General features: G+C 43.5%; 3 protein-coding genes across 4 annotated transcripts; 1 reads left to right on the forward strand and 2 right to left on the reverse strand.

Annotated features, from left to right (window-relative positions):
- Positions 1-1,529: 1,529 nt before the first annotated feature.
- LOC133005296 (protein Wnt-7a) lies at positions 1,530-7,670 on the reverse strand. Its single transcript, XM_061074936.1, has 4 exons — positions 7,600-7,670; positions 6,760-6,986; positions 3,977-4,248; positions 1,530-2,012 (listed from the first exon to the last, which is right to left on the reverse strand). Exons 1-4 carry the CDS (start codon positions 7,668-7,670, stop codon positions 1,530-1,532), a joined length of 1,053 nt encoding a protein of 350 aa, XP_060930919.1.
- A 1,022-nt stretch (positions 7,671-8,692) lies between these two features.
- fbxw12 (F-box and WD repeat domain containing 12) lies at positions 8,693-14,174 on the forward strand. 2 transcript variants are annotated; one of them, XM_061074827.1, is made up of 10 exons: positions 8,693-8,852; positions 8,930-8,967; positions 9,071-9,237; positions 9,867-9,991; positions 11,161-11,367; positions 11,454-11,618; positions 11,767-11,977; positions 12,444-12,625; positions 12,742-12,872; positions 13,645-14,174. In XM_061074827.1, the coding sequence occupies exons 1-10, from the start codon at positions 8,754-8,756 to the stop codon at positions 13,742-13,744; spliced, it is 1,425 nt and encodes a 474-aa protein (XP_060930810.1). In that variant the 5' UTR covers positions 8,693-8,753; the 3' UTR covers positions 13,745-14,174. The 2 variants fall into 2 exon arrangements, with proteins under 2 accessions (XP_060930810.1, XP_060930811.1); XM_061074828.1 differs by lacking the exon at positions 13,645-14,174 and having other exon boundaries at positions 12,449-12,625; positions 12,742-12,811.
- Positions 14,175-14,303: 129 nt separating this feature from the next.
- ptpdc1b (protein tyrosine phosphatase domain containing 1b) lies at positions 14,304-18,262 on the reverse strand. Its single transcript, XM_061074175.1, has 9 exons — positions 18,217-18,262; positions 17,675-17,840; positions 17,434-17,514; positions 17,210-17,328; positions 16,994-17,131; positions 15,941-16,911; positions 14,740-14,922; positions 14,536-14,646; positions 14,304-14,435 (listed from the first exon to the last, which is right to left on the reverse strand). Exons 1-9 carry the CDS (start codon positions 18,260-18,262, stop codon positions 14,304-14,306), a joined length of 1,947 nt encoding a protein of 648 aa, XP_060930158.1.
- Between the last annotated feature and the right edge of the window lie 3,375 nt (positions 18,263-21,637).

The following is a 21,637-nucleotide window of genomic DNA, read 5'->3' on the forward strand; positions in this document are numbered from 1 at the left end:
AGACGTGATTTATCGTCACCATGACCATTTAATACTAAATAACATTTATCTTTCATTTATGACACTTCATGGGGTGCCTGAAAATCACTTATCACTTATTTAATGGGTAATTTAGGTCATAAATGTTTAATAACTCCACTGAAGTGATTGATTATGTAAAGAAATAATAAAATAAAGACAGAAAATACCAGCATTCTTGCATTATTCTTGCAGTGCTCTCACAAAAACGAAATACTCTCCATGGGTTTTCGTTTTTTAAAATCTTTCTAATAATGGAATAAGTCATCGCCACTTGTGCTTTTGTTCGTGATGTGGATGCATGAAGAAGCAATAATGGAATCCACGTCTTGTTAGTGTTATTCTGCTCCTGTATTCCATCAGTAGTAGTCATGAAATGCAGTAAACACAGACATGTTGAACACAGACACATATAATCAGTTTCTATCACTTACAATACACAACTATGGCAGTGACAGCAAGGGGCCAACTTACATACATCAGCTTTTTTTCTCACAAAGGTTTCGAAACAGGTGTCGGGAATCAGAGCTCGACATTGAATATGCAAAAAAAAAGATATAAATAAGACATTCATATAAAAATAGGCTTTTACAAAATAAACTCTATTTACCAATATTTACCAAAAGGTGGAGAATGTGCCCATCTTTTTGATCAGTGAATAAGTCCAGTTAAGCTAAATCAGCTTGAAGTGAGCAATGCCATTGAAGACGGTCAGTAGAGCGTATGCGGGTCTTCTACCTCGACAAGAGGGATTCTCTAGACTAGCAGCGAACAGAGAGAAGACAAACTCATGAGAAGGTCAGAAGGTCAGTGTGAGCAGCCTACAGCAGTTTCATGTGGAACAACCTTATTCTACAAGTTATTCCAGGCAGATTCCAATCCAGTGTATCAACCGCAGACAAAGGCGTCCATTGCTTTAACAAACTAAAACCTCCCAACATTTAGTTACTTTTGATCCAAAATGGACAAAAAACAATGAAAAAAAAATCAGTAGTTTTCTTTATAGAATAAATTAATATTAATCATTTTCATTCTCTAAATACAGTATGTTAAATATTCCAAATGGCTGTGTCGTTTCCTCCGTGCACAGGGGGCGGGAACTACAGCGACAAGCTCCGCCCAGAAATCACATCCGCTGCAACTCATTTGCATTGGCAGAGTCAAAACGTCCGTACACGTCCACGTAGCTTAAAGTCGTGACCTTTTGGCCTCTCAGACTACAGCACAGTGTCTGTCCTTTAACGGTCAACCCCCCCCGACAGACACAACAATCCAAGAAGAGGGGTGAAGAGCTTTGTGTGCAAAAGAATGGCGATGCCCCCTTCCTCCGCTTCCTGCCAGTCGTTCCTTGTGACGTACGAACCGGCTGCGATCACAGCCTCCTCGTGAAGTTCGACAGTTCCAGTTTGTCCGTGACATCACAAAGACATGAACACGCACGCTCCCAGACACACAAACACACACACACACACACACAACACCCACAGACACACCTTTTCCGATAAATATTCTCATTTGCACGTGTACACCTCTGTCCTCTCGCTGCAGGTGTTGCACTTGACGTAGCAGCACCACAGGAACTTGCAGTTGCACTGCCACACGCGCGAGTACTGGTGCGTGTTGTATCCCCGGCCGCAGCACATGAGGTCGCAGCCGCTGATGTGCTGCATCATAGTCTTGTTGCACATGCGGCCCTGTGTGCCCAGGCTGCCCGTGATGTGGTCGGCCTCGCAGTAGTTGGGCGAGCGCTCTATGTACACCAGGTCCGAATCCATGGGCTTCCGGTAGGAGTGAGGCTTCTTGATCTTCAGGAATTTCGGGCGCTTGTGGCGGCTGGCTTTCACCGTCTCCACGTGCACGGCGTGGGCATACTTCTCCTTGAGAATGTAGCCGAGCTCGCGGAACTTGGGAAGTGTAGTCCAGCAGGTTTTGGTGGTGCAGGAGCCGGAGACACCATGACACTTGCATTCCAGTCGCATGTTCTTCTCCAGGACCTAGACAAACAAAAACAACTTAGAGGGGTAGTAACAATACATTACAGTGATGAGTGATAGTCACTCTCTCATGATGGGATAATAACAGCCACACTATTAAAACCAAGTGTTATGTAGGTTATGATTTCCCTGCATCCTCCCACAAAGGAATATTATTATTATTTACTCTACAGAATAGTTATTGTTTCTCTACGTGTTTCTACAACCTCGATCCCCATTTCAACCCGTGCACTTCAAGGTGAGTGACAGACGTGCAGCCTAATAACAACGTGACTGACACACACACTGCGGTGGTGGATTAAATAGAGCGCCACTGTATAGCAGTGTGATACCGTACACACAGAAGCCAAAATAATGTATCGGATTTCAGGCTCTGTGTGTGTAGTTACCACACACAACACACAAATGTCAAGAGCGATTGTACAAGGCGTCGAGTGACTGGGATTACTGTTAAACCCCGAACCGATGACAATGAGAAGTGCCACTGACTGAAACTGGAATTTTTTCGTTAGCAACAAGGTCAATTGCGATTTCCTTTCGCGGAAACACTCGGCGTCTGGTATGCGATATGTTCTCCTACGGCCACCGACAGGAGAGTTATACCTCCGAGTTCTTGGCAAGTAAACTGTAACTATAAACCCAAAAGCAGACATGAGAACAAGGAGCGAAAAAAACAACTTTTCCCCAAGCAAACCACTTCATGAAACCTCCTGGCTGCTACTCCCTAATCCATCAGTTGTTCTGTGACCAACACTTGTGACAGCCTTTGTCCCGACGTCTTGGACCGGGGAGCTGTGAACGGCGCTCCTGCTCAGTGTCACTGCTTTTGATTAGCATAAATAAAGGCGGAGAGGGGGCCGACTATCAAAACAGAGAGTCTATTTATCAGCGGAGAGAAAGGGGACAGAGGGAGAAAGTGCTCAAAAGTTTGAATCCACAAGTATATACTCTTCCCTGAGAGGCAATTTAGCTGTCCAGATAAGCCAATTTGAATTCATGGGCCTGAGATGCTCACAGAAAATGATCTTCTCTGCCCAATTGTGTGCGAGGGGGCTTTTCAGCCACTGCTGGACATGTTGGTTTTGTGAATGAGGCTGGTTTGGCACGACGCGGTGGAGAGAGGGGATCCGAGTTAACACGGGCAAAGCTGCTTCTTTATTCTTCACTAACTCCGGCCTCACTTTAGCTGTTTTGGCACATTACCCCCTTGGATCTCTAACCTCTAGACTCACTGGAGTCTCTTTGTCACTTTGCAGTCTTCTGCAAATGAGAAAATATAATTTCCTGATGAAAAAGACATCTTTATACAGGTGTTTTCTTACTGTTTTATGTTGTAATGTCTCTTTTATTATGTGAGGCAGTGAGAATAACATGGTGTATACAATACCAAACTAAAAAATATAAAATGCCAAATTTGTCCTTCTCCTCTACAACAGCAGAAGACACACACTATCCTTCTCAATGACGATCCAACCCATTATCCGAACAGCAAACAGCCATGAGCTGCATGTACAAGCACACTGCACCTGATGTGGGTTTATGAAATTAGAGAAATTGTGGGTTGGGATCGGTATAAAGGAAACTGTGTACTGTCCCAGTGGTGCACAGCATGCAGGGGACTGGGCTAATGCCTTTTTGTACAGTGTCAATCTGTTTTCCGACCAGAGATCTGGGTTGTAATCAAACCCTGCCACTTAGACAGCTCTTCCCCTAAAAGCAGCCCTTTATTCCGCTGCTTGTTTCATCTCGGCCCCTTTGCCCAGATCCCTGGCAAGGTTCACCCACGCCACGGCCCGGTGGAGACCGTTAACCGGAGCTTAGATCAACCAGAGACTAGTTAACCCGTGGTTCAACGTTACGTTTTTCTTGAGACTCGATGAGACGACACATTAAAAACTTTTTTCTGTCATTTTTAAAGTCAATATCCTGAATAAAGACACCTAACCCTGTCGTTCATCACTTACCTTGCGTCCGACCTCATTATTATGGAGGTTCATGAGCGTCCTTGCGTTCTGCTTGACCTCCCGAGCATCGATGAACACTTTGGAGAAGCCCAGGCCGTAGCTGATGTCCGCCGAGCATCCCCCCCACTTCCAGCCCTGGTCCTTGCTGTAGAAACCCTGCTTCTCCTTGTCACAGCTGCAGTCACTCAGGTTCCCCTGTGTGCAGGCCGCGGTGATGGCGTGGGCCACTCCGGCTGCGATGATGGCGTAGGTGAACGCAGCCTCTTTGCTTCCTGTAGGAGAGCAGGAAATAAAAAAGGGGTGATGAATAAAAAGAAGCACGTTTAGATTTTGATTTTGTGAATGTCCAGTATGGAGGATACAAGGGAATTTACATATAGGATAAGTTGTTTAATTATTAATAGTATATGTGCTTACATCACGGCCTCACTGACACATCACTCAAGGCCTGCAGTGTTTTGAAACCTGACCTGGAAACTGTCCGGCCCGTGAACTAAAATGGCTGCTGGCGGTACAGTCAACAAAGCGGCATGAATACGAGGGTTGTCGGCAAGGAAGGGTTATCGATCCGCTCAGAAAACTGTCCCATTCTGTGTAAACCCATAAGGCACTGACATCAGAATCTTCATTCTGCCGTTATCTCACCAAAGTCCGGCTCATAAATCATTTACACACATGCGGAAGTATCGACAAATGAGTAATGGTTAATCTGCCAAGACTCATAGACAGATCCTATGTAAACAAGGCAACACTTTTTCCTCCTAATACTCTGTCAAAACAGCCCACGGCCAAATAAAAGTGCATGTTCACGAAACATAATCACCAAGTAGCATGTTTTCATTCTCTGATCTGTGGGTCTTTATCACACAAACTGGAAATCACGCTGTATTTACGTGTAAACAAACTCCTCTTGTCCCTGTTTGTTCAAAACAAACATCGTGTCTTCTTCCTGCTTCCTCGTGCCCCCCCCCGCTGTCACCATGTCAAGCCGCCGTGTTTTTAATAAACATCTTGGATCTGTGCCCTTGCCATTGAAAAAAAAAATCAACTCATATTGAGGCATCAATTATGTGGACGTTTTTATAGAGTCAATGGGCTCCGAGCCAAAAAAGAAGGTGTGTCCGCTCTGACTGCACCGTTGTTAATTTTTTCCCTCTCAGTTCTGAGTGCACGAGTTCACCACAAGAGACGGTGTGGATTCTTCATAACCTTAACGAGAGGTGTACGATATTGAAAAGAGAGAGAGAGTCAGAAGCATGTATAAGTTGAACTGGGAGTGCCGGTTCACTGTTCTTCTGCCACGTCTGCTTCTCCTTCATCTCCACAGTGGCTATACGCACACGATCTTTATATGGACCTGGTGCGTCTCGCGGCTTAGTGCAACCACAACGCTCAAGTGCAAACTCAGTTGAAGCCTAACATCCAAAAACGGCTCAGCGCCAACGCACCTCGCGTTGCTCATGAGCATTATGTCAGTTCACTGGTCATCCCTCGCTTTTGCTTTCGAGAACAATCACAAGCAGCAGCTGATGCAGAATGGGCATCAACAATGGCGTTCATTTACAACCTTTTAGCCCTCTCCGCTAATCTGAGCGGTGAAACCAATCTATTCGGTATGGCTGTCCAGGCCTTAGACTCAAACTCCCCTCTTGGAAACACAGCCTCTTGATGGGTTAGAACTACTCATTCATAAAGGAGCAGATTGTAGAAGACCACAGTTTTCATTTCAACACTATGAGGAGATAATCCTTTCTTCCCAATAGCGGCGTGCGAGATCTCAAACATCTGGTCCAAGCTACTGACCATTGTGTTAAAGAGTAAATAGAGCCTGTTTGGAGGTTTTGGTATATTTCAATAACAAAAAGTATTAAAGCTCCCTACAATGTAGCCTTCAGGTGTCACTGGAAATATCCTTATACTCTGAATATTGACAGTCTTGTATCCACCTTATCAGTGAAAAGTAAACAAAAGATCTCCAAAGTTCCTGCCTTGATTTCAGGTTTGGTTTTACAGGAGTCTTTTGTTTCAGCAGGAACACTGATTGTTGCTTTAATTTTATACTTTCAAGTTGTGCTCTCCCCTTGTCTTTCCCCCCCACTGTAACTTATACCCGTGGTAAGATCGACGTCCTTACAGTGGGAGCCACAGCACCCATCACTAGACAGGATAAAGACCAGTGAAAATGTGTCTCCAGAGGCTCCGTTTGGCTGAAAAGAAAGGCTGCCAACATTCACAAGAGCTCTGTTACAGCGCTGGCTTCAGATACCTTTTACACATCCTCAGAAAAGCCCCACTCAAAGAAAAGTCAGGAGCAAAACTAGGCCTGATGTAAATGACACTGGTTCTATATAGGATGCTCCCTATATACTGGGATGCAGTGATACAAGGTGGGTGATCATGTATGTGCATAGGAATTTGAGGACTGATCTTGACTGCAGAGGGGGACTTGATATATAATTCATTTTGTGAGACATATATAAAAATGTATGTATTTACAAACAAATCCTCTGTATTTGTTTTATTTTTCTCAAGCATCAGGTCCTATTTCAATTTCAATTATTAAAACCCTAAATATTTTTGGATCCTTCAATTTACTTTGGCTTTGTGTTGGTAAATACAAACCGTTTTCCAGGAGAATATAAGAAACCAAGAGATTTTACGCACAATGCGCACAAATACGCACGGAATTATGAGGTGATATGAGACAAAGTGTGTTTAGCCTATTGATGTCAGAGAAAAAAACATTTCAAACTGTAAACAAACATTAACAGACAGCAACATACCCACTTTCAACTCTTTTCCGAAGACCGTCCTCTCTCCAAGCGCAGAGCAGTTCCAGCGCCCGTTTTTGAACTGAAACTGACACTCGTTGATGCCCATTTGGGCTCCCTCTCCGATGACGATAATGGCATCGGGGCGACTCTGGCAGATAATCCGTTGTCTCGGAGCCAAACCGGGGATCTTGTTACAGATTATGCTCGCACCTAGGGCCACCACGGACGTGAAGCCACTGTGAATGGAAGATGGATAGAACTGAGGAAAGTGACCCCACCGACAATTTCCTCTGATATGCGAATGTATTTGCAATTTTTGGTTGTGATAAATATAACCAACACAATCAGTATTTCCCCGTTCAAATTAATGGTTTGGTTTGGATCATTTTATTTTAACATTAAAGTTTATCCTATGGGTGTTTCACTTTACAGGTGAAAAACATGCATGGTAAAAGTGCACAGTTTTCCAAATTGAAGGCTGCAATAAAGTTTCAGATACATTTAAATTGCTAATTTCCCCATTGCGGGACTAATACAGGACTTTTTATCTTATCTTATCTTAAGACAGATAAACACAAATCACAAAAGTTATAATAAAGGAAGCCTCGTCCTTTAATAATCACGCAGTTACCAGGTATACGGGAACAGACCTTTACGCACATATCCCCAACTTTACGCACGTCGCCAAACTTTTTATTTGTCGTATTTAACATCAACTGAGGAAATACAGGATATTATCTGCGATCATTTTTCAGAAGGAGCAGCAACAGATACGTGTTAATATCCTCAGTGCTGGAGGAACAACGAAACAAGCTCACGACCAGAAGAAGTCAAGTGGACTCAACTCACCCAATTTTCAAATAAACAATTCCCAGACAAAGTAAAACTCTTAGAATCCAGCGTCGTGTTCTCCGACTCATTGCGGCTGCGCTCCGGGGCTCATGCACCGATCTGCAGAGCTGCTGGTTCACCTCGTTCTCCGCTCGGTCACAGGTAAGTCCAGCGGAACTCCACAAGCACGGAAAGCATCAGGGGGGAGAAGAGAAAACACAAAACTATCGCGGTAGGTACGACCCCCGGGGAACTTTCACAGGCTGCCGGCTGCAGGGGTATCATCCAAACTCCCTTCACTTGCCCCCCTTCCACTGGGCCCTCTTGTCATGGCGAGGCTGTTAGGTAGTCAGGTAAACCCGTGGGGTGAACAAGTGCGGTTATCTCCTTCTCACAGTTCCTCTGCAAACCCGCAGGTCCTGGTTATATATCTGCCTCATCTATCTGGGGCGTGTTCTCAGGAGACGTGCATGGGGCCCTGCTGAAGAAGAAGAAGAATCCCGCCAGGGCTGAATATCTCAGCAACACACACACACACACACACACACAAGGACACACACACGCACACACCTTGACTGATTGAGATGGTTATTTATCTGGTTAATAAGTGGGTCAGGGCTCAGTTGCATGTTCCTATAAACGTTTTCATTTCACGCATGTGGTTCCAGGTTTACTTCTCTATATCTATCCCACGATGTCTCCTCTTACTCCAAAGATTCAACACAAACCACAAAAACCTCCAGAAATAATATTTAAACAAAAAAAGTAAAACTATTTTCTTTTAAGAATCATTCCCTCGTTATTAGAATGATTCCCAGACTCTTGCTGTAGAAATATTTCTCCACTCACTCGAACAATTGAATAACTTTATTATGAAATTGATAAACATTGATTCAAAAATTGCATTTATGTCTTATAATATATATAACATAATTTCTCGTTGTTCCAGTGCACCTGGTGCGCGCTGCCACGCGGTGCGCCTCCACCCAGCGCCACCTTCCTTTTATTATGGCGACATCTGGTGGCAGAACCAGGATATTACAGCCACAAATACTCACCAACCCACTTCATGCTTGACCCTGCGCGCTTTCCGTAGCCTGTCAAAACTTGATCCCGCCGTGCCCCTTGTGGAGATTGTTGATGAAGAGGTGTATTAGATTGTTGATTTCACTATGGATCCTCTTCACCCATACCTGATCGGGGATTGCCTGATTCATATCTACTCATTCCTAACCGAGGAGGATCTGATCATAGCTTCGCATGTGTGTAAGGTACGTGTCCAACTCGCGGAAGTAAGATAACAGTTTGTTGTTGAAATACTTCTGACATGTTCCCTGTGGTTCTCCAGGACTGGCACGAAGCTGCAGACACTCCGTGGTTATGGAGGTGAGCTGGTTTCAATCTGCATCTCACTCCTCTGTCTGCACAACTTGTAAATGACGATTGTTGTTGTGTGGATGTCCACTGTCATTGTGTGTTGTCCCTGCAGGAGGCTGTGTCTGCAGCGCTGGACCTTCTGTAACCTCGCTGTGTTGGGCAGTGACCAGGTCCATCACTCCTGGAAGACCTACTTCCTGCGGCGCCGCCACCTCGAGGAGGAGATGACGCAAGGACGGTCAGGAGGTTACACCTGCATCAGCCTCAGAGGACACACAGGTATGCACACACACACACAAACACACACACAGACCCAGACACACACACACACACACACACACACACACACACACACACACACACACACACACACACGTAGTCATTACTTGCCTAAATCTTACCTTAACCTTAACCTGATCCTATCCCTCACCCTAACCTTAAGTCAATCCACGTTTATTTGTAGCACATTTCAAAAGCAAGGCAATTCAAAGTGCTTTACATAGAATAGAATATAAAAAGGCATCACGACAAATTGTAAAAGCAACATAAGACAATACATAAAAAGAAGCAGTTAAAAAATAAATTGTTAAAGTTACAAAGGAGTTGAATATGGATTAAAAAATAAATTGATAAAATAGGAAATAGCAGAGTGAAAATAACACTGGAGTTTAAGAAATTAATAATTACACGATTTAGTCAAACTAACCTTGACTTAAACGTTACCTTAACCTCACCCTAACCATAATATTTGTGTTCACATTAAAATTGAAAGATTTACGTTATGTGGACCTGATTTTGGAAAGTCAACTCCCCATAATGTGACTGTGTAACTTTGGAATCCCCTTCACTTGACTTCATAATGTTTCTCATTCTGTTTCCTTGGGTCTGACGTGTGCCTGGCCCATCAGGCAGGGTGGTAGGGCTGGTGTACCTGCAGGGGAACTCAGCCCAACTTCCTGAGCTCTGCAGCAGCAGCGCCACAGTCTGCAGCGGCTCCACTGATGGTACAGTTCGAGCATGGAACATCCAAAATGTCAGTGCAACACCTTCAGCATCATCATGCATGATTTGTGCTAACATTTTACTACTGCGTGTCTTTGATGTTTAGATTCACAGAGGTTGACTAAAATTGGCTTATGATATCTGTAGGTTTTGAAATTTGATTTTCATTTCACTTAAATCGGGCTTATGACATTTTACAGAGCAAAAGAAAAGTAACTGACTCTTGTAAAACTTGTGAAACTCAAAATTAATTGTCTCATGTCTGTCTCCATCAGTCCATAATCCACTAAAATGGCGCTCAGAAGACCACATACCTTTTCCAAGGCCTAGATATTTAGGCTGCTTCACCTCCTCTTCAGTTATGGGGACTGGGGAGTCTGTTCCACAAATTAATTTCTTTTTTCAAATTTAATATATTAAAACATGCAGAAACCCCGTTTAATCAAGCTGCACCAAGATGTACTCATAGATATAGATCCCCTAAATATGCCACATTTTTTTCCATCAAGATCCCAACATTTTTCATCTGGGAGTTGGTGAAAAGAAAGATGATTAAGAAAGTTGAGGAAAAGAGATTGGCTTTGCCTCTTTGTCCAGATCCATGAAATCTAAAATGTAATGGGTGCTTTCTTAGCCCACGTCCCATGCTTCCACAAAGTTTTGTAGAAACCTGTCAAGTAACTTTTGCGTAATCCTGGTGACATCAAACAAGCAGACAGACAGGGTGGAAACCACAAAGTCCTTGGAGGTAACAAGAAAGAAACAACTCACCAAGAAAACCTGTACAACTCAGTAGTAGGTGTCGCCTGCTGTCAGTTTTGTTATCAAAAATGTAGATGACGCATTTCCTCACGTTGTGTGTTTTTTTTGTCTTTGCATTCACACCTGTTATCTCCACTGCACCTTGTGACATGTACCGCAGTCATGTGCTACTGTAAACCACATGAATGCAGTTTTCATTCCAGCTCCGCTTCCCTGAAACAAACTCTCCAGTAGCTTCCTCTGCTTGGCTCGCAGATGCAGGTCATTGGAATCAATCTTCCCCATCAAATGCTGACGAGGCAGTTTTCTCTCTCTCTCTCTCTCTCTCTCTCTCTCTCTCTCTCTCTCTCTCTCTCTCTCTCTCTCTCTCTCTCTCTCTCTCTCTCTCTCTCTCTCTCTCTCTCTCTCTCTCTCTCTCTCTCTCTCTCTCTCTCTCAGGGGCAGCCCTTGTGGTGCAGTCCTGTGCAGAGTCCCTTGACAGCGATCGTAAAGGATGAACAGCATGACGTTGTGATCACAGCCGACTCCACAGGCCTCATCAAGACCTGGCGGGCGAGCAGCGGCAAGGAGGTGGCCTCGTTTCCAACCGCATCCCCTCACTGCACACTGCTCCAGTATAGCTTCAACAACGACTGGTTTCTCAGTGTATGCAGCCTCAGAGCAATATATAATAGTGTGTTATTTTTATCATTCGAAGTTTGACACATGCTTTCCCTGATTTCTTTATCCAGGTGGGAACCAATCAGGGGTCAGTGTGCACACTAGCTGATTCAACTTTGACTAAGAAGTCCAGCATCAAACTTTGGGACCCGTTTAAAGTCGACGTACTCGTGGTTTCACCGAACAAGAAATGGATCGCAGCTGGAACCAAGGACAGTGATGATTTAAGTCCGAAGGTATTTCTTATTGTCCTTGACTGTATTTGTTTCTCCTACTCTGGTCCTCTTGTCCAAATGACACAGTGGGAAAACGGGTGTTCCTCGATAAGAACGAGGAAACTCAAATACACGTTTAGTAGATTTCTCTTGTTTGCTTTGTCGCCAGGTGATCTACACTGAGAGTCTGACCTCTCCCACTGAGGACGAGGATCCTCTGTGCCAGGCCGTGCCCGTCACCGGGTGCCAGGCAGCTGTCTTCGTACCCACCCAGCCCGCCAGACTGGCCGTCATCCACTTCACCGCGCTCTCAACCAACAAAGCCCTCACTGTGTTCGATGTCAGCATTAAAAAGACAAAGTACAAGGCGGATATCCAGGGTGAGGACAGAAACTAGTGATATGAATCTCATAACAGCCATTAGAAAATAGCAGTGAGTTGGTGAATCAGTCTAGGAAAAAATCCATTTAACTACTGCACAGCTGCTGGTAAAGAAACCGCTGAATTTAATCAATTTGTCATTGAGGACTTTGCTTATTAAGGAGTTCTACTGCATTTCATCACTCCAAGAAATGTCTGATGTAATCTATCACTCAGATAATGAAATATAGCTCCACCAAGACCCAAAAGTCCCCTTAGTAAACCCTTTATTTATTTTATTTCGGTCCTTGACTTCACACTTGTTCACAATTTTCTGTCAAAGATCATTCTAAGAAAATGTAAGAAATTAGATGTAATTTAAGTTGCTTGAGTGAATTCATTCTGAAACTCACCATCCCAGAATAAATCCTATAAATCGTTATAATAGCGTGTGCATTTATAATCTTGATTCTCTTCTCATCTTAGTCCAGCAGGTGGAGTCCTTTCCCTTGACTCTGAAGAATTGGTCCTCACACATCCTGCTGGAGGCCAGAGACAGCAACTGCTTAGTGGTGGCAGCCGACCAGCAGCTGTGGGTGTACTCTCTGAAAGGAGCCCTGCTGGCCAACTTTAAAGAGCACATCATGCCCATCTCTTCTATATGTCTGGTCAGCTGTTCTCTCATTCGGATTTTAAAAGAAATTTCCACTTCCTACCTTGAAATAGTTTCTCTAGATTTCTGAAAGGGGCTCATTTGTTTTTCTGTGTGTGTTGGCTTTGACAGGATAACTTTCGTGTGGTGACGGCGTCTCACGATCTGTCTTTACGAGTTCTAACGTGGACAAAAAACAGAGACAACGGGCTGAGTCTGGAGAGCAGATACCACTTACTGGGAGGCTCGCACACCATGTCCAGGTAATGGATTCTGTGACGGGTTGGCCTCTGTCTGCTGCATCAAGTTGAAGTAGCTACACTTGTACTTCATCTCATTACTAACAGTCTGACTACAGCTATTTTCTGTGAATTTGATATAACAAATATTTGGCATAGCAGGAACTAAGGGAATAGATTGTACCCCTATCTCTGTATGTGTGTGTGTTTGTGTACCAAATAACTCAACGGTGCATGAACAAACATTCACCAAACTTGGTAGGATTATAACTTGGGAAGGTGTCTCCAGATGATTAACTTTTGGAGGTGATCGGTCTCAGGCCAAGGTAAAAAACAAACATGGTGCAGAAGAATGGAGCTAGCGAGACAAGCTTAAACTTATATAAATCAGAAAATGACTCTTTATCATATGATAATTTACGTTATGTTAGTACATAGTTCAAAAAAGCAGTTTTTGAGGAATCTCTGTATCCTACAGGACTATAGACACAACTTGAACTTTATATAGATCTAAAACGAATTTATAATCATATATAGGAATGACATTGTCAGTGTCACTATGAAGTCAATAAAAAAGGTTACAACCAAGAAAGTTTGACGACATGATCTACAATTTTATTGAGATGAACCAATGATTCGTCATCACATGGTATAAATGATGTCTGAATGGAATCGTGTTATTACAATATAAAACATTAGAATTGTCTGATTGGAATATAAACAGCGTTTGCATCGCCCCTTAGCTTCTTTTCATTTACTAATTTTGTGTCTTTCTTCTTTTGTGCCCTGTCACCAGAGGGTTCACCCATGTTGCGAGTGACTACACCAGCATCGTGGCCTCAGTGGAAGGGAAAGATGGGAAAGACGTCTTGAAAGCTTATTTTTTCACCTCCTGAGCTTCACTGCTTCACGGAGAGACAAGCGCCTTTATTTGCACAACCCACGGGAAGGAGGAACATTTGCTTTTATTTCAAACTGTTCGTTATATACTTGTTATCATGATGTTATTTGGTAGGTCTGTGTTTACAAAAAGAAGAGAATGTAACATATAACACAGATAAGAAGCACTATGTTATGGGAAAGGCATTGATACGCTGTGTGATACAATATGTGAAGAAAGTGTTCTATGATCATGGAGCTGAGGTATGTCACTGTTATGGATGAATATGACCAAGCTCAAGGCATGAAGTATTGCAAAGTATATATTCCGGTGACCTGTTCTCCATTACGCTGCCTCCACTCACTACTTAGGTCAAATAATACTGAGGTGAACTTTGTATTAGTGGCAATAAACTACAAACCATGAATCTTTATGCATTATATAAACCCCCCGTATTGACAAATGAGTTATTGAACATTAAATGGATTTTTCACAAGGCACTAAAAGCTTCTTTTCATCTTTCTTGCCTCCACATGGAGTCAGAGTGCACCACCACACAAACATAACTGGTCCTATCATAAAGAGAAGGGAGACGAAAGTGTCTCATCTGCTTCCATGCTCGTATATCTGGTGTCTTCGAGGACACACCTCAGGACTGGAGTCATGGTCTCGAATACCTGCCTCCCCTCCTCCGAGTTATTCTCCACCTGTTCAAAAGGCAAAGACCATTCTTCAGTTTTTAAAACAAACGTCATATGGAAATGAGTTGAAATGTCAAAATGTTTTCGATGTTTTTCTTTTTCTTACCCAGGTGAAGGCTTTGATAGTTCGGTTTAGGAAGGCTTTTTCCACCTTCTCTGGTATCATCAACAGGTTAGCCATGCAGTCCAGTATGCACCGCAGTGTCTGTCTTGGAGCCTGGGAAGAGGTGAAGAGGAAGGCGGAGTCAAAATAATGAATTGTTGCATTGCTGTGGTTACAGGGGGGAATCAGCACAGAGTCACCTCTGACCTGGTCGAGTGTGTTGAGGACAGTTTGAGGATCGGTGTTTTCAGGGTTCAGGGCTTTGATGGCCTGGACGGAGATCACTGGCTCTTTAAGTTGCTCCATCCAAGCCCACATGAGCCCGCTGAGGATGAAGGGGTCCCGCTCCATTACAAGCCTCTCCCACGCACCGCCTTGATTCAGCTCTGCCTGCACACATTCAGCCATCACACATATTTAACCCAGTATGTGACTGTGGCAACTACTGCAGGCACATTGAACTGTTAAAGCTTCTGGGTGTTATTTATTAATTTACTTATTCTTTTTTAAATGTATTTATACTGTGCAGCTTTAATACTTAATTATTACTTAATAGAATTTTCAGTTATTTATTTATCATTATTATTATTATTTTCATTGAATTGTGTAATGTATTGTTCGCATGACCACGTTCATGTGGTCCAGAAATTAAGAAAAACATCCTAGGAGGTAGACTGTATATCTTACTCTGGGTTAAGAGTAAGATGATGAAAAACACTGATGCACACTGTTTTTATGGTGTCAATATCTCTATATATTGTTAATTGTCGTAAAGAGATTATGTGATACTTAATGTAAATTTGACATTGATTCCTGTTCTACTGTGCCTTTACTCCTAATAAAAATATATTAAAAAAAAAAAGCTTCTGGGTGTTGATTTGTTTTGTCGCTAGAGCATGCTATGATGAGGATTATGGACACTTCCATGTGTAACATTTAAGTTGCTGCTGCTTGTCCCTTTACAGAGGAGTTCATTAACTCCTATTGGTGATTGTTCTACTTAAGACACGTATATAGCGTAACAGGTGGTGTATCCTCGTGCTAGAGTAGCAAGTAGGGAGAGGCCTGTAAAACCAGAGAGTTATGTACTGTTCAGTTGTACTTGGTTTTGCTAATTGAAAACAGGAGCAGAATAAAAGTTTGAAGAAGACGTTGCAGCCCGCTTATTACCCACAAGCCCAAAGGACCTGGAGCAGGCTACCAGCAAAGGGAACACAACTTCATTAATATTTAATTGTATGGATCAGTGCTTGTTTGTCCGTTAGGGGGGGGGCATTGCACCTTTAAGATTGGATGTACTGTATATGCAAGAAAGCCTTTGTTGTAACTTTAGACAATAGTTTGTCTTGAACCTCTGACATGTGCCCTTGCTTCCATTTCCACTACACCACTGGTGGGTGTCATTTACCTGCCAGGCTAAGACTTTGCTCTTGTGCTGTTCTTTCCCTTCGAGAAACAGATCCACTGCCAGGGCCTGTGCCACCAGCAGCCTCCTGGCGTCCAGGGACAACTCCGACTGCAGAGTGATGCAGGGCACCTCCGACATCTCCGATTGCTCCTCCTTTCTATCTTTAGGCTTCGTGCCATTCATCCCGAACTCCTTCCTCTGCTCATCCTTCCACCTGGACAAAATGGTTCTCTTCTGGATAGGTTCCTTGTTGTCAAAAGACCCGGTGCGCTGGATGGATCCATCTTGGTTTTCTACGTTCTTGATTTGCCAAAGTGAGCCTGTTGAGCCGTGCGAGACATCCGAAATGTTGCTATTCCTGTCCTGACGCTGGGTTGCGACAGGGTTTTCTAAGTTTTTCTGCGACAGGGATCCGAGGGGTTGCGTGAGAAGGTTGAGCTCCGAGCCCAGCCGTCTCAAGTCGGACTCACTGTAGCTCAGACTTTTGCGGTGGTAGAAGATGGGCGGCTCGTGGAAATGCCTGGGTAAGGTGGGCGAACCAGGTAAGCGGGGATGCTTGGCAAACATTTCAGGGCCCATCTTCTCGATGACGCTGAGAGTCATCTCTATGTCACAAATGTCAGGGGCCTCCAGAATGTCCTCCTCGATCATCTGTCGGTTCTCTGCAATGTCCTTCAGAAGTCTCGACACAAGCCGGACGATCTTTGGTAGGTGCCGCAGCTCCTTCCTCTCGTCGCCGTGCAGGACATGTCTCTGGCGGTGCAGGTACTCTGACAGTGTGACTGGGTTGGACTTCGGCTCGGCACAGGAGAACACACTCCTCAAAGTGGCGAGGAACTGGACAAAGTCTCTGACACAACGCAGCTGACCTCGGGTCTGGATAGAACCGGGGCGTTTAGCTCGCACATACAAAATAGCCTGGTTAGCCGTCATCCTGGTGGAAAAGGCCAAGAAGCATGCTAACAGCACACCTGGAGGGAAGTAACAGAGAAAACAGTTTGTTGAGCAGTTGAAATTTGAAAGAGCTTAATACACCATTCCACATGAATCTACCTGTTCTGCCGAGACCAGCGTGACAGTGAACGGCCGTCTTCCCCTCCTGCTGCGCGAAGGCCATGACCTTCACCATGTCCAGCACAGTGGTGAGATTGGCCACTCCATAGTCGCTCCAGGCAAAATTGTAGAAATAAACTGAAACGACAAGATGTTTTCAGTTAGATTTGTGCAAACGTTACAGATTTATGAAGGACTCTCACATCAAGCGCTTACTGTTGTTCTCCATGAAGACCTCCGGGCGGTATGAGAAGCCGCTCTCTGGCTCCAGAGGGTTTCCACAGCTGGCATGTTCGCCAGGTATCTGCAGGTTGATCACTGTTTTAATACTGTTCCTTGACACAAACACATCCAAAGAGAGACATGTTATTATTCTCATCTCCAAAGATGGTGCTCATATTCATAGAGGTGTGTGTATATATATAAACATACATATATACCTTCTGAATTGATCAATAATGTCATATTTCTCAATGATTTCTGTCGAGGGTCTGGACATAGCAAGAAGATGATCAGTAACCCTGAAATAACACAAAAGAATGTTAGTGGGATGTAAAATAAATACAAATCTGCCTCTTTTTACTTCAACTAACACAACTTCAGAAAAATATACACTTAAGAAAACTGCTATATTTTCTTTGTACTACTAACTAAATACTGAGGAAGAACAAACAGGTGTACCAGGATGAGTAGAGGCCTTTGATAGCTTGCTGGCCATCACTCCAGTAACTCGGGTTGTCATACTTGCAGGCGTGCCCTCCGCAGCCGATTGAACATTGCATAGGAGCAGGGATGACAAAACGTATGGCTTCTCCTACTATCGTGTAGTTGGCCCTGGGGGCTCTGACTGTTATTGTTGTTAAAGGGTGGGGGTGAGAAAGGAAGAGAAATCTGACGTTACACAAATAATCAAAAATTCTAAATAATATAATATATGAAATCGTACTTATATTCATGTTATGTAAAGAGAGAGATGTAAAATACTAGTAAAATCCCATGAAAGGTTTGAGATACTCCAGAAAGACTCCAAATCAAATGTAGGTTGTTCTGCAAGGCCTAAATAATTAAGATGGTCAGTGCTCACGTTGAGGTGTTTAATCCTCGACGTGACTTTAAAAATAGCTACTCATGGCACATTTGTACTTGAACACAGCAATAAAAACCTGTAAATGCAAATCTTTTACTCATAAACGTCTATTGATCTGTCTCATCATCTTACTCACGGTATTCCATCAGAGCTCCACCTCTGGTATTTGCCTGGAGAGCCATGTGAGCAGTCATTCAGACTGACATCCACAGTCATAGCAGAGCCTGGACACACAGATATCTGCTTTGTTACAACACCTCATTGACTCTCACACTCAAACAAGTGGTGCAGATGGATTTATCTTGAGTCTGGGATACAATCTGGAAAATGCTCTCAGTCCTCTGGATTAAAACCTTAGTTTTCCAGTTTGAAAGTAGGTGACTAATATGCCTGAGCACCTACAAATGTGCAGATCGATCCAAGATCCACATCATGGATTACATTTAAGCAAATGTAAAGCAGACGTAAGACATTAGAAGAGATTTGTCGCTTGCTTTTCTTAATAGCTTTACCTCGTTACAGTAAAATATTCAGAAATCACCATTCCACTGTGCAGAATAATCAACCATGTAGCTACCAAGGAAGGTAATATAACTATCCTTACAGTTAATAACACAAAATAAAATGCATTTGATTGAATACAAAGTAATGATTTACCTGTTGTAAGTGGGACAAGGTGCCTGTGACCAGCTCAGAAGACAAGTGGCTCAGAGCGGCGGTTGCCAACATCTCTGACATCAGCCTCTGACGTTGTCTTTCCCTCTCCAGGTCTTTGGGAAGTCAATCCCGTGGCCTCGCTTGATTTGATTGGTCTCAGATTATCTCTGTTCAATGAGGTGGGGTGATAGCAGGTAGCCAGAGGATCCACGGCCAACTCACCATCCAACTCACCAGGATCAAATGAAGAAAGAAATGAACTTGTAGAAAGGTTGCAGCGTGTGTTTCTTTGTGATTACCTCCATGCCTGGTATTCCTCCCTGTGCTCTTTCCCGGGGGGGAAGTGTGGTTCTATTCCTGACTCCTCCTGGATTAGACTGCTAATCTTATTACTGCTCGGGTATAAAACAGAGCCCCCACTCCTAAACATAAACTAATACTATGACCACACACCCCAGTCCCTTCTGCTGGACTGTTCAATGATCTAAAACACATTCTGCTTGTTGATGCATGTATTGTCATCAGGAAACCTTTCAACAACTTCCACCTCAACAGATTCTCATCAAGCGGACTGTGTATTTGTTGTTAACGAGCACAAGTGTAAGTGAGTTTTTTTTTATGATGGGGTTTAGACCGAGGATTTCTAAAATCTAAACCACTCTCCTGCCCTGCTGCTACAAATAGTGGGACCTGAGTGACATGGGAAGTCGATAACATTTGATTGGCTTACCGTGCGCCTCGTAAAAGCGGGTTAGGATGTAGGTTACGGCAGAGAGATCAGGTTATGATGTACAGCATTTGGAGAGACTTACAAGGCGATAATCTAAAAGCGATGCTCTGCACCTTTCACACTTCAAAAGATCTGTCAGGTGTGGAAGTCGGGATTATAGATTTCTGCTTGTTGTAAAGCTGCAGAAGGTTTGTATCACGTGATCCTGATCCTGTATTTTACTACACTGCTTTTTTATTTTGTATGTTGTTTAAACAATTAATGATAATAGTAAGGATGATAATAATTGCACCTTTAAAAACAAGGTCTGCAAAGTGCTTTCACTGAGGAAGCAGACACAGGATACTCAGGGACAATCACACTGTGTAATCACACTGATATAACCATGAATAAATAAATACAAATAAAAAGAATTGGAGCAAGAAAAAGAAAAAGAAGACGTAACATAAAAGTAAATAATATAAATACAAAGAAAATAACCAATAACATTTAAAAAACAATTGTCAGATCATTATTAAATCGAAAAACAAATTCTGAAAAATTAAATCTTGAATCTCTGAAAGTCTGTTCTTCTGTTCTAACACACAACATATTGTCTATCAGTGAAAACTGTGAAGCTCGGTCTGGCTGTGAATAGGAAAGAACCAATCAGCATCATGATAACGAATATCAGAGGAACAGAGACAGAAAGTCTCTGTCATCACAAACCAACTGAGTTGAGTGTGGGACATGTTGTGTATGTGGGATGAGATAAGGCCCAGAGTAAAGGCTCTTAAGGCCAATTTATGCTTTTACGTCTTTTCTAAAACGGATAGATAAGACCGCCCTATCCGTCGTGGAACGCCCTCTCCGAGCGCCTCGGAGAGCTTTTCGTACACGTCTGATTTTTCTAACTATCCGTCTTCATGTTGGAGAGCCCACGGACAGTTCTTGGCTGTGATTGGTCCGCGAACGACATCATTTCCCTACGACGTCATTTCCCTACGACGTCATTTCCGGACCTCAAACTTCCTGTTTACTTCCCTGTAGCATCGAACACAACTACGATTCTACGATTAATGTGACGTGTGTGTTGAGCCAGCGAAGTTGTCCGGCTGACGGTGGCTCGTTAGAGCACTGACGGCATGTGTGCACGGTCACATACGGTTATAACAAGCTTTCAAAACGGCGCTAGCAGGCTAGGCTAGCGGGCTAGCCACCATGCTAACTGCGGTGGTAACAGTGCAAGAACCCGCCGTCACGACTTTCCACTTCTATCATGACACTGTTTCTATAATACCGTCAGGTTAGAAGCAAACACTGGGTAGTAGTAGTTAGTGTCGGGAGTCCTGCTGACTGTGTGTGGAAGCTGGGGGGGAAGCTAGCTGGGAGGGGAGCTAGCTAGCTCCGTGTAGCCTCAAGCAGATTCAAGCTGTGGAATCAGCAACACAGTTCGGAAACAAGACCGGGGAACCGCTGCGCTAAGAAACGATAACATCAGCATTTTGACCTGCTGGGTGTCACTTTATTTCGTTCTGTTAGTTGCCATGGTTCAGTGTGTGGGAGACAGAGATAAACAGACACACGTGGACTTCTTCTTCCCAAAATTGGGGTAGGCTTCTCTGAGCTCGTCTTCCGTTGCGCCACCTATGGGTTTGGTGGTGAATTTTTTTCGACGTACAGTGGTCGGACTAGTAAAAATCACTCTTTGTCTTTGCCCCCCGTCGAGCCCTCTCCGAGAAACGGATACGTAGAAGTATATAAAGGCTTTTATATACTTCTACGTATCAGTTTCTCGGATACGTAGAACTAGTAAAGTTCGGATACTTTCGGAATAGTAAAATTCAAAAAGACTCTTCGGATACGTAGAAGTGTTAATCACAGGCTTGGGGTTCTTTAGGCATGTCTCACTAGTCGTTTTTACAAATACAGAAGAGTGCAGGCAGAGAAACAATATAGAACAGAGAAATCACAATGTTTTATCTAAATTGTAGCTATAATTCAGATTTAATAGCATCAGGTATTAATGTAAGACTGGGAAGATAGTTTTCATTTGAATTTACTGTCAGAAATATTTTGCAGTCAGCCCGATGCAAACTCAAAGATAGAAACATGAGCCGGGCAGATAAGAACAGTCACTGGCAGTTAGGGTTGCAAAGGGGCGGAAAGTTTCCGGAAACTTTCCACGGGA

The sequence above is a fragment of the Limanda limanda genome, chromosome 7, assembly GCF_963576545.1.
Source record: "Limanda limanda chromosome 7, fLimLim1.1, whole genome shotgun sequence".
Taxonomy (NCBI): domain Eukaryota; kingdom Metazoa; phylum Chordata; class Actinopteri; order Pleuronectiformes; family Pleuronectidae; genus Limanda; species Limanda limanda.

Excerpts from the sequence above, each read along its gene's own strand:
- LOC133005296 (XM_061074936.1), bottom strand. The coding sequence starts at position 7,670 with ATGAGTCGGAGAACACGACGCTGGATTCTAAGAGTTTTACTTTGTCTG. Across the intron at positions 6,987-7,599 it reads ATTGTTTATTTGAAAATTGG|TGGCTTCACGTCCGTGGTGG; the intron begins GTGAGTTGAGTC and ends TTCCATTCACAG. Across the intron at positions 2,013-3,976 it reads ATAATGAGGTCGGACGCAAG|GTCCTGGAGAAGAACATGCG; the intron begins GTAAGTGATGAA and ends TTGTTTGTCTAG.
- fbxw12 (XM_061074827.1), top strand. The coding sequence starts at position 8,754 with ATGGATCCTCTTCACCCATACCTGATCGGGGATTGCCTGATTCATATC. Across the intron at positions 8,968-9,070 it reads GACACTCCGTGGTTATGGAG|GAGGCTGTGTCTGCAGCGCT; the intron begins GTGAGCTGGTTT and ends TTGTCCCTGCAG. Across the intron at positions 9,238-9,866 it reads CAGCCTCAGAGGACACACAG|GCAGGGTGGTAGGGCTGGTG; the intron begins GTATGCACACAC and ends CTGGCCCATCAG.
- ptpdc1b (XM_061074175.1), bottom strand. The coding sequence starts at position 18,262 with ATGGCTCTCCAGGCAAATACCAGAGGTGGAGCTCTGATGGAATACC. Across the intron at positions 17,132-17,209 it reads GGTCTTCATGGAGAACAACA|TTTATTTCTACAATTTTGCC; the intron begins GTAAGCGCTTGA and ends TTGTCGTTTCAG. Across the intron at positions 14,923-15,940 it reads GCAAAGTCTTAGCCTGGCAG|GCAGAGCTGAATCAAGGCGG; the intron begins GTAAATGACACC and ends GAATGTGTGCAG.